Raw genomic sequence first — 18,427 nt, 5'->3', positions numbered from 1 at the left:
CAACAACAACAAAAAAAAAAACACTAAAAGAAAAGACTCCTGGTAGAACTTCAACATCATTATTACAGAACTAAAGTTCACCCTAGAAGATGAGCACTTACAATCAATTCCTGTAGAGATGCATAAAAGCCACATACGCTTGTTTTGTTATTGTTTAAAAACTCGTGCAAGCTTTCAGCACAACCCCGCCTTCTGCAGAGCTGTTATGCACAGTTGCATGCAACTGATATGTCTGTAGGGGTGTAGGTTTCCTGTGTTAGTTGTTTGTTGACAGTGGACACGACCCCTGCAAATGCCAAGGTAGGAATCAACTTTTTTGAACGTGCATTTGATCTTTTTTTTATTTTTTATTTTTGATGCATCAACAAGTATTTCTTTCTATATAACACTGTCTGAGCAGTCTATTACCCCAGCTGGTCCTGGAGTATCTCCTCTCCTGCACACTTCACTGCTCCAACACAAACTAAGTGTGCAGGGACCAGGGTTGGTAAGGTTGTGGATGCTTACAGAAGGTCTACACTAATACTTTGCAGCAGGGTTATAGTTTGTACTTCACTTAGGCTAGATTTAACGGTGAAGAAACAGTTTTGGTTACATTATTTACATTATTTAACATCATGGTAAAAGCCTTGATTTTTGTAAATGTATTTACAAATATCAAATCATGTTTACTTGCCAGAGGCTGCATATTCCGGCGTTAGTGCTCCACTGCTACTAAACCACTGCTGTACCAAGGAGTTCTTATAAGAGGAGTCAAGTTCATTTTGTTTTCGGTGATACTAAACAGTATTACCGCTAAAAGGACAAAGCTAATATTGTTTCACAAGCTTCGTTTTCATTATTTTCGCTCGATATAATGAGCACTGGTCCGCTAAAGCCGTTCGCAATGTACGTTATGCCGAGAATGCTCACTCTAGGCGGAACTGTAAGTAAGGGACCGTGGGGAAAGTGCACGTTTTCTTCGTTTTTGCTATAACTCCGTGGGTGGTGTTTTTGTAATAGCTTTATGTAACAGTTAGTACGTTTACATGGACAACAATAATCAAAATATTAACCAATACTCTGATTAATAAACTAGCATGTAAACAGCGATTATCGATGACCTTAATCCGACTAAAGTCATACTCGAAGTAAACACAAATGGAATTTAAGACGTGTGGAGTACTCCTGTTTTAGTCGCATTATCGACGTATAACATGTGTAACACATTAATCACACTATTAACGTCGTGTGGGAGTTTTCACCGCATTTTGCGACAGGACACGATCACACACGGCAGCGCTCAACCGTTTTCCGGCAAACGAGAGCACGGCTGCGTCCCAAACCGCTTGATTAATTTGATTTGTGTTTACTTCGAGTATGACTTTAGCCGGATTAACGTAATCAATAATCACTTTTTACCAAGTAGTTTCTTAATCAGAGTATCGTCTTAATCGGGTTGAGATCGGATTATTGTTGTCCATGTAAACGTACTGAATGATGGATCCACTCTGTTCAACCTCTGTTCTTAAGTCAGACTACCCAACATTTAAAATACGAAATCGTAAGTTCTATTATCGGAAATTCGATTTAGTTATCATTCTTATTGCAGGTGGACATTATAGTTGTGGTTTAGTTTTTGTTTATTTGTAAACTCACATTTGTATTTTTATTTCAGTTCACAAGAATGCCTTTTTTTTTTTACACTGATAGTTTTTGTTGTTTTCGTTAACAATAATAACCTTGCTTTGCATCTAATCCAGTAAAACAGGAAATTTGTTTGCTGTGTTAGAATATTTCACTTCCCCTGATGCTGATCAGCAGGTTATTACATTTTGCAGAGCAAGGGATCTGCAGGGCTGGAAGGGCTTAAAAACAAAACAGGTTACTACTGTATAAACCAGGGGTGTCCCATCTTATCAGGAAAGGGCTGGTGTGGGTGCAGGTTTTCATTCCAAGCAAGCAGGAGCCACAACCGATTCCACCTGTTTAATCAGTTGAGCTTGGCTTTCAGTACACTCAGGTGTGCTCTGAACTGTAACGGCAGGTCAATGTCAAGTATTACTGTACCTTTGGATGTTGAACGGTGGGCATCATTCTGACCTGCAAGCATGAACACACTAGTCACAAAACATGCTGGAAATGAGTGGGAGTCAACAGCAAAGCAAATTTGAGTGGTTAATATTTAGATGAGCACGGAGAACCTCTTGAGAGGTTAATATTTAAAGGTATGACAGACACATTTATGCTGTGTTGAATATCCTGCATGGTTGTCGGCTGCAAATAACTGCAAAACAATGGAGTTTTTTTTTTTTTTTTTTTTTTTTTTTTAAATTTAAGCTCTCATTAGGCAACGCCCGTCACGTGTTTGAAACTGAATTTTCCGATAGCCCTAGCTGCTCTGTGTTTTGTCAAGGCAAGTGTGAGCATGTTTACTACAGATACTACAATATTACATTTTCTTTTCCAATACTGATCCTGAAACATTGAGTAAACACTTGCTAAAACATGGCTCCTTTAGTGTAAAAAGTAATGTGTCAGGGATTTGTAGAGGCAGCAGATGTATAAAGTGCAAAAACAACTTAAAGTGTGAAAACAAGAACCATAAACCTAAACAGACAGGACAAGACAGGACAAAAGCATGCAGATTATGAACAAAACTATAGTACACACAAATGCAACAACAAAAGCTTGATGGTGGGACGCTGACAAACTAGAGCTTATATAGAGGTGCTCATCAGGATGAAACAGGTGATAGTATAGTTAGGCATGTGACATGCTGGGGCTGATGGGAAGTGTAGTTCAGCGTGACTTTGGCTTATATAGAGGTGCTCATCAGGATGAAACAGGTGATAGTATAGTTAGGCATGTGACATGCTGGGGCTGATGGGAAGTGTAGTTCAGCGTGACTTTGGCTTATATAGAGGTGCTCATCAGGATGAAACAGGTGATAGTATAGTTAGGCATGTGACATGCTGGGGCTGATGGGAAGTGTAGTTCAGCGTGACTTTGGCTTATATAGAGGTGCTCATCAGGATGAAACAGGTGATAGTATAGTTAGGCATGTGACATGCTGGGGCTGATGGGAAGTGTAGTTCAGCGTGACTTTGGCACTATCGTGACATAATGCTACAGATACTGTAGTATATTTTGCTCATGCATTATAAAAAAATTATTTTGTAAACACATTTATACAATATAAAAAATACAGTAGTAGTTGAATTTATTTTGCATTAAAAATTCAGAATTTTAGGACTTGTGTATGTGTAGCATTTATCTATGAAAAAAAACAGTCATGTGCTCCCATTAGACAACAGACATACCAGTGTTTACTTTTTTAAAATAGTTGATAATTAAATTTTGCATTTCATTTTCCTCTGTGCATCCGTTTGTTCAGAATAAGTGCAGGAAATGCTCCACCTATCTGGTGGAAAACAAACAGGAAGCAGCTCCCGATTAATGCACGTACGTGCCTGTATCTAAACACACTCTGTGTTGCTGTGTGTATCTTTGAGGATTGACATGCAAGTAGAATTTCATTGTACTTCTGTGCACATGACAATATAGGGCTCTGACTTGCACTTAAATGGTTTTGTAAGTACAGCAGGTTTTACTGTAAATCCCCTCCTACTGTCTTCCTCCATAATCCACAAAGGTGTATGCTCGTTTTCCTATGAAACAGTTTGTACAGTATTTCGTGGAGTGTTTTTGTAATTGCTGCAGCTTCTATTGTCAAAATTTGTGATGCAACTTGTGGAGTTTTTTGTGCTTTTTGTGCGGAAAACTACTTGAATTGGCAAAATTGCAATTGCACGAAATTGTTTTTGCATGGTCTTTCACAGTGATGTTTGTTGGTAAATGAGACTTTTTCGCTGTACTCATGTTCAATGCACATGAATTGAAGTAGGCTTTGGCTGAATGCGCGTTATGATGATGTCACATGATGCGTCTTGGCCCAAATCGGCAGAACATCTGGGGTAATTTTGAAAAAGCTCCTCCAAATATTGTCGACTTTGCTTGATTTTGCATTAATTTCTGCAATCACGAAATCCTGGAGGGACTGATTAAAAAACTTACTTTTCATTTTTTTAGTTGTTTTTTTTTTTTTTTTTTAGTTTAGTTGAATTTTTTTCATGCCTTTGCGTCAGGGAAGGCTAATTTGGGTTTATTAAAAATCTTTAAAAAATTCAAATTTATTTATTATAAATGTAATCAGTGGAGCTTATTTTAGATTTTCTTTTGATTCTTAAATGTTTTCGCATTCATGTCCATGTAGCTTAAACCTGATGCACAAAATTGATGTCATCTGCTTTCATACACGAAAATCGACAGGATTAACTGTAGTCTCACATTCAACAGCATTTTGAGATTGGAAATGCTCTGCTTTAAAAAAAAACTCACATGAAAATGGAAGTGACTTGGTCACCTGCAATACAAAGGAAACAATCAAACTCAATACAGAAAGCCAAAAGCAGCTATGTACGTGTAAAGAACTACATTACTGACATTTATTAGATGTCTGTAGCTGTTATAAAATGCTAACAAAGATCATAATGATGACAAATTATGTACTAGGACAGTATTGCTAGTACTATGTGTTGGGGCATTTGAATTATTGATAAATGATAAATAAATGACATACGCCAGTTTTAGGGCAGGAGAAGTCACAGACCAGGGAGCCATTACACCCATCGACTGTGACTGATTCCATTGTAGCAGCGATGACTGGGTATTTATAATCAAGCTCTCCATTGGCATATTTGACCACTGGGGTGTTCTGATGAAGAAATCAAAAGAAGGAAAAAAGGAAGGACGGGGTTAAAAAATGTAGACAGAAGCTTTCTCGAAATAGCAGCTGTGTGTGTAGGATCACATTACGTGAACGTATTATTACAGTCTGCAGCTGAGTAATATACACACAACTTGGAAGAAATTCCATTAACCTTGATCTAGTAGATCAGTGAAATTAGTAACATGAATTGTATTGCAGTCCAGAAAAATTTTGCTGTGAATTTGTGATCATGAGAAGAAAGACAGTGTTTGCAAACTGAAGGTCTTGCCAGATGTCTGAGTAGGGCTGCACAATTTGTTATGGAACGAGACTTGGACAGGAAGTAAGCGCAGGAGGGAAGTCTTTATTTGAAACTCAAACACAGGATATGGAATGGAAACACTTATTGAACTAAGGCCTGAACACTCCTTAAACTAATACATGAACGTTCTTTAATCCAAGACATGAACCCTCCTTCAACTAAGACATGAACGTTCCTTAAATTAAGACATGAACATTCCTTAAACTAAGCTAGGAAACCCTCATCTAACTTAGGCATGGCATGAACACTCTTAACTGAGGCACGGCATGAACACTTAACTATGGCTTGACATGAACGCACAACTATGGCATGGCATGAACACACAACTTGCTTGGCTTGGTGTTGCTTTGCTGCAACTCTTTAGCTTTGTCTCTCTTAGTCCAGTACCGAATCGTGTGGGTCGATTCAGTCGAGTTTAGGTTAATGCCACGCGATGTGCGCAGCAACACGAGGCGTTTAAATAACTAACATGATTGGTCTAAACCAAAGACACCTGGGTTAAATCAAGGACATCCTCGAACAGAAACTAGAACTCAGGCAGGTAGCGAATGACAACAAAGAGTCACGTGAGCCGCATAGCAACCGCGCCTCAGTACCATCTGCCGGCGGTGGCGTAACAAATTATGGCCAAAATGATCATTATTTTGATCAATATTGAGATCATGATTATTTATCATGATTATTCATTGATTTTAGGGACAGCATATTTTTATTGCACTTTCACATTTAGATAAACAGACCGCTGCTTTCACCTGTGTTGTGCTACATTCCTGCTAATGTACAAATCTTTGCATCAAATTACACTGGTCCTTAAAGTGCATCATCTCGTAGAAGCAAAATATAAATTCAATTGTACCCAAAATATAGGATGAGTAAAAATAAAAATGTCATCAACCGAATGAAAATATGAAATCCAATATAACGATATGCAACCAAATGAAAACAATTCAGGCGTATGCAGAAAAGGCAGTAACAGTGTTTACAGGAGGAGAGACGCAGATAAATCACCCAATAGAGCGGTGACGCAGGGATGACGTCATTTTGTACTGGAACCTGGAAGTTAGCGTCACAATGGTTCCCTCGACAAAAACCCAATAGGATTTTCACATAGGCTTATGGATTATTGCAAAAAAATAAGCTCTATAATCAACAAAAGTTTACAACACTAACACGTTTTATCCATCAAGATCTCCCTTCGAGCAAGCGCTGTAGCATGCAGTGTGCTTGGAAACCCGAGCCGCAAGTTCGATGTGCGAGTTCAAAGCGCAAGCTCAAAGCAAGCGCACGCTTTTGGGTTTTCAGTGACACTGACATTTTTACTTTTGACACGTGCATTTGTTATGGTTTATCTTCTGTCTCCGCCCCTGTATTGTCATTGGTTGTTTCCCGTATGTGTCATCATTAGTCTCAGCTGTTTTGTTTTTCACCCCGATTACGTTTGTTATTTAAACCCCTCGTATATCTTGTACGTCGTGAAGTATTACGTGAGTTTCCGTATGCCAAGCATTTGTTTCTCGTTACGTGTTATTGTTTTGATCTTGTTCTCGCCCTTATTCTCGATTCTTGTTTTGTCTCGTTTATGCCTGTTTGTCGAACGTCTGACCTACTGCCTGTTTATGACCACGTCTATGTTTCAAGATTTGGATTTGTCTGCCTGTCTCTCATATAATAAAACTCTTATCTGCATTTGTATCTGTCCTACCTCCATTACATGAATTACGAGAAATAATACTTTGCCTACTATGGATGCAGCAGGAGAGCGGGGAGAGAATCACACCAGTGTACATGGAAATGTCTGGCCACCATTCATGTCAGTCCAGTTTCCCCAGTGGATGGACATAGAACTCCCGGACCCGAATTATGGATTGGGCGGCTACCCCAGGCAGTTCATGTTCCATTGCCAAATGTCCCCAGGCCAGACAAGAGGCAGTGGCTCGGGTTCATTGTGTCCCAGCTTTATGGCAAGAACCGTGATTGGGCAGAGTATCTGGCCAGGTCAGGGTCCTGTGCCCTCAGCAATGTAACTCAATTTGCGGAACTATTCATGAAGGAGTTGCGTACCCACAAACGGCTCCACAAGAGAGCAAGGGCAGAGCTGCAACCTGAGACCCACGAGGTGGTCTCACTTGCCAAGCTCCAGCCGGAGGTCATCATGGCGACCTCCTATCCAGAGCTCCAATCTGAGATCCATGAGGTGGTGTCACCTGCCGAGCTCCAGCTGGAGGTCAACGTCGCGACTTCCTCCCCAGAACTCCAACCTGAGACCCACGAGATGGTCTCATCCGCAGAACTCCAGCCGGAGGTCAACGTGGCGACTTCATCTGCAGAGCTCCAACCTGAGACCCATGAGGTGGTCTCACCTGCTGAGCTCCAGCCGGAGCTCAACGTAGCAGCCTCCTCCCCAGAGCTCCAGCATGAGATCCATGAGGTGGTCTCATCTACAGAGCTCCAGCCAGAGGTCAACCTGCCAATCTCATCTCCAGGGCTCCAATCTGAGAGCCACAAGGTGGTCTCACCTGCAGAGCTCCAGCACGAGACCCACAAAGTAGTCTCAGCTCTAGAACCCCAGTTGGACATCAACGTGGCGACCTCATCTGCAGAGCTCGAACCTGAGACCCACGAGGTAGTCTCAGCACCAGAACCCCAGTTGGAGGTCAACATGATGACCTCCTCCCCAGAGTTTCAGCATGAGACCTATGAGGTGGTCTCACAGGCTGAACACTTGTTTGAAGTCAATGTGGTGACTTCAGCTCCAGAGCCCCAGTTGAAGGTCAACATGGTGACCTCCTCCCCAGAGTTCCAGCTCTTGAACCACGAGGTAGTCTCAACTCCAAAGCCTCAGTCGGAGGTCAACATGGTGACCTTCTCCCCAGTTCCACAGCAGAGCTCGAGCATAAAGTCAAGTTCCTGTCCGAGGGTGACGAGACGGCCTCTCAAGCCAAGTTACTGTTGAGGTCGAAGAGACGACTTCTCAAGCCAAGTTACTGTCCGACGTCGAAGAGACGGCCTCCCAAGCCAAGTTCCTGTCCGAGGTGCAAATAATTATTGCACACCTATATTTAACAAAGTTTTTATTTTTATTTTGATAAACTTGTTTTGTTTGCAATTGTTTGATATCCATGAGAGTAGAGTTTTTTTTTCACAGCTTTCTTTGCTCATATTTACTAAGGGTGCCAGTATTAGTGGAGGGCACTGTCCCTGTTGTTTGACTGCACCTTCCAGCCAATCAGAACTGAGTATTCAGTATTCAGACAGACCACGGTATAGGTAATTAATAAGTAATAAACAAGTAATTATAAAGTATGAATAGATTAAAAGTCAGTCCTAACAAAATAAATAAATAAATAAAAAATACAACCGAGTCTTTATATATGTAAACATTTCCAGGTACAAAAAAAATAAAATAAAAAAAAAAAATAAAAATCCAATTCTTTGCTGTTCAGTTTTTTGCTGTTATAGGATTGTGCCATCTCTACGTTAAGTCAGCTAAATAGATGATCACAGATCCTAACTAAGCCACTTTTAGGTACGTTTTAGTCTGATTGGCCTAATCCAAGAGCAGGATGTTTTATGAACATGACATTTAGGATGAATCTAAAGGTACAGAGTTGATCAGGCAATTACATCAATATTCCAATCGATGTGGCAGGTGGGGTCAGATATTTCTGTCATGATGGAAGACGGCAGGTCACAGCGAGCTTGGCCATCATCCAGTGGTGTGCACTGATGCTCAGGGACAGGTGTAGACAGCATCGGGAACATCATCACATTCAGCAGTACAACTAAAGCTGAGACACCCACACACAGACACACACACCGCACACACACACACACACACACACACACACACACACACACACACACACACACACACACACACACACACACAGTTAAATTCAGTCTAAACTGTTTTACTTACACACTTTAGGCAAGCATATTGTGTGTTTTCTTCTTGGCAGAAATTGTGTGTTTTCTTCTTACCACGATTTGGGCACTAGAGGGCCCCCTTTGTCAAAAACAGACAGCACAACTAAAGCATTTTTGATGGCAAAATGTTATATACAACTGCCACAATAAAATTATAACATTTAAACCTAGCAGGCTAGGTAAAAAAAAGAAAAAAAAAAGAAAAAAGAAATACTTATGAAAAACTGCAAATTCGTAAAGCCCAGGATTTTCATTAAAAATTCATTAAATAATCAATTAATTTTATGTGGCTGCGTACTGCTACACATTTGTCATTGTCACTTATGTGCCATTCTGATATTTAGGCCATATTCCTCTGCTGTCTGTAAGTCCAGTGACAAACTATGAAAATGACCGTGCTGATTCAATTCATTCTGCTGGTGAATCATTCTTTTTTCCGATTACTGAACTTAGGTTCAGTTCAGTTCTTTCTCACTATGAGTGAATAAACTATGGTAAGCTGTATTCTCATTATTCTATCATACATTCCAATTCATCAGCTTACAGGTGCATCTCAAAAAAATCCCAGTAATATAAATAAAAAAAAGGAACTTACATATATTCTAGATTCATTACACATAAAGTGAAATATTTCACTTTTTTAATCAAATTTTGATGATTACAGCTTGCAGCTCATGGAAATCAAAAATCCAGTATCTCAAAATATTACAATGAAGAATTTATAATACAGTAATGTCGACCTTCTGAAAAGTAGTATGTTAATTTATGCACTCAATACTCGGTCGGGGCTTTAATCCTTTTGCGCGAGTTGCTGCATCAGTGCGGCGTGGCGTGGAGGCACTCAGCCTGTGGCACTGCTAAGGTGTTCTGGAAGCCCAGGTCGCTTTGATAGCGGCCTTCGGCTCGTCTGTATTGTCGGGTCTGGTGTCTCTCATAGATTCTCTAATGGGGTTCGAGTCAGGCGAGTCGGCTGGCCAATCAAGCACAATAATACCATGGTCAGTAAACCAGTTACTAGTAGTTTTGGCACTGTGGGCAGGTGCACAGTCCTGCTGGAAAAGGAAATCAGCATCTGCATAAAGCACGTCAGCAGATGGAAGCATGAAGTGCTCTAAAATCTCCTGGTAGACGCTACATCGACTCTCGACTTGAGAAAACACAGTGGACCGACACCAGCAGACGACATGGCAACCCAAATCATCACCGACGGTGGAAACTTCACACTGGACTCCAAGCAACTTGGACCCTGTGTCTCTCCACTCTTCCTCCAGACTCGGGGACCTTGATTTCCAAATGAAATGCAACATTTACTTTCATCTGAGAAGTGTGTGCACTGAACCAGACTGAGAGATTAAAGGACCGGGAAACCTTTGCAGGTGTTTTGAGTTAATTATCTGATTAGAGCTCTTCTCAGGTCGACATTTCTGTATTATTAATTCTTTATTCTAATAGCTTTGAGGTACTGGGTTTTTCCAGTATCTCATTTCCATGAGCTGTAAGCCGTAATCATCAAGATTAAAGTTAAAAAAAAGGCTTGAAATATTTAACTTTATGTGTACTGAATAAAGAATATATGAAAGTTGCACTTTTTGAATTAAATTACGGGAAAAAAAGAACTTTTACACGATATTCTAATTTTTTGAGTTGCACCTGTAATGTCCTGGAAGACTCTTTTGCACAATGGGTTTAGAGGGAGAGTTTATTAATTTAGCACCAGTTACTGCTTCCATGAGCCATTAATTAATTGATTGATGGTAATGAACTCATATTAATATGACTATCACAAATTAACTTTGATTAGACCACATCTTTGATAGCCTATGTTACGGACCAGCGTCTAATTTATCAACTTATGCATGGTTTTGTGCGTGCATGGTGCAAGACAAATTTCTATGCAGAGAATGTGATTTACCAAGTATTTTTTGCAGGAACTTCTAGTGGTAGAAAAATGTAAACCTTAATTGTGGCCCCCAATTGCAATTTCCATTAACTTTGCCATTAATTAACATTAACTTTTGTACTTTCTTTGGTTTGGTTGTTTTGTACACTGGAAAAACCGGTTCATTAACTTTACTTGATTTAGATTTGAACATTGGTTCCATGTGAATGAATGGCTTTGTATTAAGTTTGTTTTTGTACAACCAACATGTTGTAATAGAAGAACCATAATAGCAGATAATGGGCTCTTTACTCATCCACTAATACGCACACACACACACACACACACACACACCCACACACAGACACACACACACACAAAGATGCAGCTCTCCCAAATTCAGTACACTTTATAGCTGCTGCAACACTGAGGATAAGGACGTCATCCTAACAATTTGGATTTTATAGAAGCTTTCTAAATATAAACACAAACAGTAAAAATTTTTATACTTGTTGTTATATCTGGGTTATATCAATCAATGAATCACTTGCACTCTTGACGCAACAACTGAAAAGCAACAGTTAAGAATCACCAGATCTCAAACAGCCATTCAGAGATGAGGGAGTTCTGCATGAGCTCACCTGCATGAGTCACCCTCACAGGACACAAGTCATGCCACAATGTGGGAGGAACAGTGTAAAAATCACACTGTAAAAAAATTTTGGGTTACTCAACTTAATATATGAAGTGGCCTTTTTCCATTTGTAATTTTTTTGAGCTTTGTGAACTTCAATAGAAAAGTTCACTTAACAAATAAAAAAGTAATTGTAACTTATAAAATGTAGTTAGGAAAACTTAAGTCATCTCAACTTCTTAATTCAACTGCAATCTAAGTTGGCTCAACTAGCATTTAAGTTAGATGTACTCCATATTAGTACATTAAATAAATAAAACTGTATCCAAAATGAGAATAAAAGTATAAAATTAACAAAAAACACAGCATTATCACACTTCAAAGGCTCAGTACATTTATTGTCTACAAACACTCAGTATAAGCCTTGTACACAAGTTGACCAATAAAATATTGCTGAAGCACACAAACGAATGTATAATTATGATCAGAAGCCGTTAAAAGTTTTAGTTCACCCAAAAATGAAAATTTACTGATAATTTACCCCAGGTTATCCATGATCCGTATGCCTGTGTCTTCAGCCATAAAATGTAAATGAATGGGTGCCAGAACTTTCAGTCCAAACAGCAGATAAAGGCTGCATCAAAGTATTCCATGCAATTCTACCGCGTAAATTAATGTGTTCTGAAGACAAACATTAGATCTATGTAAAACAATCGAAAAATATCCATCCATTCATCTTCTACCGCTTTATCCTTTTCAGGGTCACGGGGAACCTGGACAGGGTGCCAGTCCAGCACAGGGTACAATCACATACACACTCACACATACACTTTAGACACGCCAATCAGCCTACCATGCATGTCTTTGGACTGGGGGAGGAAACCGGAGTACCCGGAGGAAACCCCCACTGCATGGGGAGAACATGCAACATGTAAACTCCACACACACAGTCCCAGTGGGAATCGAACCCCGGACCCTGGAGGTGTGAGGCGAACATGCTAACCACTAAGTTTTTAGTTTTCTGTTTTACTACTGTTTGCTTCTGTTTGCTGACCTTTCTGAAATATGTCGGCCTGTAATCTCTCAGGCATCTTTTAGTTTTAATATGGTCTGCTAGACCGATAATTAAAAGCTTCTCGGGAAGAATGACGAGCTAATTATACTGTCCGGTTAAATAAACCACGGCCATAAATCAGAGCCCAAAGGCTGTATCTATATGAAGTATATACTAATATGTTATTAATGTGGTGGCATGACAGCGATAGGCTTTATATATAGGCTATAAATAATTGCACAATGAGACACAAGCCACACCAGGGAAATGTAGGAATATTGCGAATGAATAGTATTCAGTATGAATTTCAAAAATAGATCTACTTCTGAAAAATAGATCTTGAGGCCCCAGGGGGCACCCGGGGCCTCAACAAATTGGTCGGAGCAACCAAGCCCATCCCTCCCACTAGAGTGTTTTCTCTTTCTCACTCTCAATCACACACACACACACACACACACACACACACACACCAAGGCAATTCCTAATGTAATGTAATGTAAAGATGTAAGATGTAATTATCAATAAAGAAAAAAAAGGGGGATATATTCAGAAGTCTGTATTTTGAATGTTTTAAAGACATCTTGCAAAAGGGAGCCTCGGGCAAATGTTAATGCCATTTGGGGGGCCTTGCCCTGGAAAGGTTTGGGAACCCCTGACATAGACAACGGCAAAGGAAGACAAACGTAAGACAAGGAGTGCAGTGCAAACTAGGAATGCAGTGTGGCTATAGGCCTATAGGCATAGGTGCTCGCTAACATGACGTGTTTCGGGTGCAGGTGGTCACATGACTGTGATGCAGAGAGGTGCAGTGGCTGAGTGGAACTGTAGTGCGGAGTTCCTTCTCTGATATACATGACAGGTCATACAAGATAGGCCTAATTATGGGCTTTTAAAAAGGACAACAACCACTAAACAAATGTGTAATAATAATGATAATGATGATAATAATAATAATAATAATAATAATAATAATAATAATAATAATAATTATAATAAGTGTTCATTCAATTAAATTTCACAATGGACATTGTCTCAGAACAGCTTTACAGAAACATATAAACACAGGATACAGATTTTAAGTGTGTTAATTTATCCCTATTGAGCAATCCGGGGCGACGGGGCAAGGAAAAACGCCCTGTTATTATTATTATTAATATTATTATTATTATTATTATTATTATTATTATTATTATTAGTAGTAGTAGTAGTAGTAGTAGTAGTAGTAGTGGTAGTAGTAGTAGTAGTAGCCTATTAGTATTGTTGTTGTTGTTATTATTATTATTATTATTATTATTATTATTATTATTGTCGTCATTATCATTATTATTATTAACTATTCTTATTATTATGACAAAGAAGTAAATATGTTTTTCCGTTTATTTTTTTATTCAGCTCTTTTACTTTGTGAATAAATTAGTGTGTGAGTATCTCACCATTATGTCACCATGACCTCCTTAAGCAGTATCTTAGAGATTTGCCCACCTTCCCCCCGCTTTGCACAAGATTTGAATTTCATCAACCGTTTTCTGAGCACTTTCAGTTTCATTTTTACATCACGTCTGCACGACTCGTAAACGACTTTATTGTCAGCCACGCTAATCTTGTAGTTCTAGAGCAAATAATAATACAAGTGAAAACATAAAAAAGCTTAAACAGACTGGACGCTAAACACACCTTGGTTTATGGACATTATTTGAGGTAAGAGAAGATCATTCATTTCCTCACTAATCCCTGTGATCTTCGGGCTGAGTTTTACACCGGCTTTAAGGAGATTTCTTTGTGACTGGGAGCTCAGATCGTGAAGAAATAATAACGCAGTAGAGATTTTACTTTTTGAAAATAAATAAATAAAATGAAGTAGGTTGAATTATGGTGCTCAGCGCTGTAGTCGGTAGTCTGTGTTTTTTCCATTCATTCTCAACGAAGGACTTCCTGTTTAAAAACAAAACAAAACAAAACAAAAACTAGCCGCATTGTTTTATTAGTTTCTTCAACACTTCTGTTTGATTTTTTCTTCTTCTGCATAGATCATAGTCTAAAGAGACACATCAGTCTTTCTGAATAAATAATGAACGCTATAGCTAAGCTTTAGGAGCAGGTTTGTCAGAAGAAGAGAACGGAGGCGAGAGCAATCACACGGGGTTTATTTATCTCACACAGTCAGAGTGCGAGGAAAAATTAAATATGCGCCTTTTTGTTTTTAGTTAACCAGTAAAGGAGTGCAAACTGGAACAGTAACATCCTCTGATGCTGAGCACAAAAACAAGGTGTTTAAATGTCTATGGAAATAAGTTCCAGTTTACGTAAGATGATATGAGTAAATCATGAGGGAATATAATGAACTTTGCATATCATTGTAGCAACCAAACTCATGCAATTATATACACCACCCAAACCCCCCCTCCCGCACCTAACCCATTGGCTAGAGCCCAGTAAGGAAAGTTTGATATTTTATCGGTCGATTAGTCTTACAAGCAGTGATAACACCTGAGGCAAGTTTAATGATAAATCCAACTTTTTCTGATCATGTCATATTGACAGATAAGTTATATCAGCTTCCATAACACAAAACGTGGTTTACTGGCTGAGCATTAAACGTGCATGGAGACGAATCTGGGCTCAGCCTCGGGTGAATAACAGTCCAGCTAAAGCCCCTGTTTAGGACAAGAGTCTATAGCCTCTTATTTTCGTTAGAAGAAAATAGATTTGGATAGAGTAAGAGGTACAATATATGAAGCACCGACGGACACAGAAAGAGTTTCATACATTCTGCCTCACAAGTCGCATCTTCTTAAAATCTAAACTATTAGGGTATTATATCGACTAATCAACATGTCTATTAGCAAAAGAAAATGAGAGAAAAACGAAAATAATCTTACCGAACATGTTGACCACGGCAGAACAGGTGATTTATGTTAAATCTGCGCCACGACGTGAGAGAACCTGGAGCTTGCGAGTGCACTGTGGGCGGGGGCGGGGGCGGGGGGGGGTTGTGCTTTGAACAGGAAATAATAATTTTAATGGCGCGAATTTTGAAGAGTGTTCTGCATGCGGTTCTCTGTATGGTTACAGTGTGTGCACTTGTAGAGGAAACGACTCCCTTCCTTCCTTAGTCAGTATATTAGTTCGTAATCTATATTTTAAATTACTTTTGGACACAGTCTTGACTATTACGTGGTCATCACATCTTCCCTCCTCCTGCTAAGATGGACACTCGAACTGTCAATCCAAATCTCACTCGCCAATGAGAGTAGATTGCGATTAAGCCCCGCCCACAATATATGACGTCTTTTGCCGTTCTTGAACGAGGAAACTTGAACGAAAACTTTCAAACGAAAAGCATAAATGAGAACTCAGGCAGCGCATACATAAACCATGATGAGCAAAAACGACGATTAGAAAACTGTTAACAAAGAAAAACTTTTTATTTGAACAGCATATGTTACATTTTTTTTTTGCCACTCAGTTAACTGTTTTCAGTTTTAGTCTGCTTTTCTTATTTCTGTATTTTTCTTCGTTTCAGTTACCCTGCATTCAATAGCCTACTTTTGGCACAAATTTAACTCAATACAGTTTCTGTTATTAAAGTACATACATAATATGCCTACCTGTATAATAGCTAGCCTATATCTGATGGCTACACACAAACACAAACATTATTACTATTATTAGTACTACTACTACTACTACTACTAATAATAATAATAATAACAATAATAATAATAATAATAATTCCGTGAACACCTAACCAACTCATAAAATAAAATAAAATAAATAAATAAATAAATAAATAAATAAATAAATAAAAAAAATAAAAAATTGCCCTTACACCTCTACTCTGCGCACTTCTGGAACTCAGTTAATGGATCTTGTATGGTAGCACTACTTGTATTGTTCTCTGCTTGATATATCGCTTTGCTTGTATTTCCTCATTTGTAAGTCGCTTTGGATAAAATCGTCTGCTAAATGAATAAATGTAAATGTATTATGCTATTATTACCACCTAAATATTGGCGGAAATAATCTGCTTTTCCTTTGAAAAGACTAGCCGATTGTGCCGGCGTATAGTCAGTAACGTCCAATACTCCCGGAGTCCTTTTCGAAGGTGGTTTAGCTTATTTTGTAAGTGTTTAAGTAGTTCTTTGTTGACTGCAGCTGGAAAAAAAACACCCCCTGAAAAAAGCATCGCCAGTCGAAAACCTAACCATCGTTTTACACATATTTTCTCGTTATTATACCACAAGCAACACAAACCCAAAATTTATTGAAAAAATAATTATAATGAAAATTATAATAACTGTATAAACTAATAATGAATCATTATTAAAATGAATGGTATTTATGAAAACAGGATTTACAGGCGTTATAAACCTTTCGCATATAAATAGCCACACAATGAACCTTTCCTGCGTGAATCCAGAAGCACGGCAAACTGCGGCACAAAGAAAACTTCTCAAAAGAAGAACTGTCCGAAATGTTGGAAGAAATGAAACCAAAAACAAAACAAACAAAGACGGAATAATTTCCAAAGCTTTATCAAAGCAATTCAACAAATGTCTTTAAAAGATTTGACACTAAGATCAGGGGAAAAAATGGTATAACTTCTCAAGTCTGGCAAAAAGAAGAGCTGAGGAAAGAGATGGCTAAGACTGGTGGAAGGCAGTTACACCAGCCCTCACTCCAGAAGAGGAAAAAGGACTGGAAATACTAGGCCCAACAGCAGCTGAATGGATCTCTGGAGGAGTAGATGTATGCTTAAAAGAGTTCCCATCTATCCCACCACAAGCTAAATCCCCTGTGCACCCTTCACCCTGCATCAGCTCCTGGGCCTTCCTCGACAGGGCCCAGTCAGAGGGCTCCACCCGAACAGGCAGCACCAAACACATTCCTATGGGTGTAGTAATGTAGACAGCCAATAAGATTTCATCAAGTCTATTTTAAACCCTGGAATAAAATGAAACTCAGGTTTGAACCAAAGACTTTCACGCTGGGAAGTTAGACCATGACACGACGCACTACTGCACCATTACGGGCATTAAGATCATTTAAACACACTGACACAATTCAAGCTAGTAGATTTTTTTGTTGTTGTTGGCATTAAATGTACTGTAAGCAATGCAATTACGTTTTAGCAAATGTATATTTATTTTCATGTTTTTGTATACAAACCAGCACACACACAAGCACGCGCACACGCGTGGAAACACCACATTAACCCCCGACTGGTGTTTCATCCAACAGAAAAGTTGTAACCCTTTGGTTTAAACAGTGACTGACTAAATTTATGGTTCGCTTACCCGTCCTTTTGTGTGATTTGTATTTGATTGAAAAATGTGTGCTTATCAATTTTTTGTTTCTCTTCCAAAGGCATTTTGAAGATAAACAAAATCTATAACCGCCCCCCCCCCAAAAAACAAACAAACAAAAAAACAAACAAACATTGTTGTCTATTATGTAGCTCCTCATTCCCTAGGCATAGCTTTGGCTATATATTATTTTAATCTTTGTAGCTTTAACCTGAAGTGAAATGAAGAGTAAACAAAACAAAAAAAACGTTCTCAAAATATTTTATTTAGCACCTGAAAAGGCCAAAATCTGGAGCCAAATTATTGACCAGATGAATTAGCTGTGAATTAAGTAAACTGAAAAGGAAATGTTTTGAAAATGCATACGACATACATAATTTCCCCGGGGGGACGGGGTGAGGACAGAAAACACCAATAACCACATACACATAAGAGTTTGTGGCAGTGCAGGATCATGTTCCTGGAAGCGGGTGTAGCTGCAAATGCTTCAGATTAGATCGTCTAAAAACAAGATGCATACATTTGTATGTATATTTATATATAATCTGGCTCTTG

General features: G+C 38.9%; 1 protein-coding gene across 8 annotated transcripts in view; it reads left to right on the top strand.

Moving 5' to 3' along the window:
* LOC108266079 (magnetosome-associated protein MamJ) overlaps positions 1-18,427 on the top strand; it is a 94,573-nt gene that overhangs the window by 18,386 nt on the left and 57,760 nt on the right. For 2 of the 8 annotated variants that reach the window (XR_008396480.1, XR_008396479.1), the window contains exon 1: positions 13,847-14,264. The exons of 1 other annotated variant lie outside the window; for it this stretch is intronic. Coding sequence is in view for 1 of the 7 variants with exons in the window: in XM_053680414.1 (XP_053536389.1) it covers positions 293-300; positions 6,825-8,025 (1,209 nt within the window). In the remaining 6 variants the exon portion in view is untranslated. Of the gene's footprint in view, positions 1-168; positions 301-6,824; positions 8,704-13,846; positions 14,265-18,427 lie in introns of those variants that run through there. 5 more of the 8 variants (XM_053680414.1, XR_008396478.1, XR_006982417.2 and 2 more) reach the window with 5 other exon arrangements.

The sequence above is a fragment of the Ictalurus punctatus genome, chromosome 1 (genome assembly GCF_001660625.3).
Source record: "Ictalurus punctatus breed USDA103 chromosome 1, Coco_2.0, whole genome shotgun sequence".
Classification (NCBI taxonomy): Eukaryota; Metazoa; Chordata; class Actinopteri; order Siluriformes; family Ictaluridae; genus Ictalurus; species Ictalurus punctatus.
The sequence above is the reverse complement of the archived record's forward strand: the minus strand, read 5'-3'. Positions and strand labels throughout refer to the sequence as shown.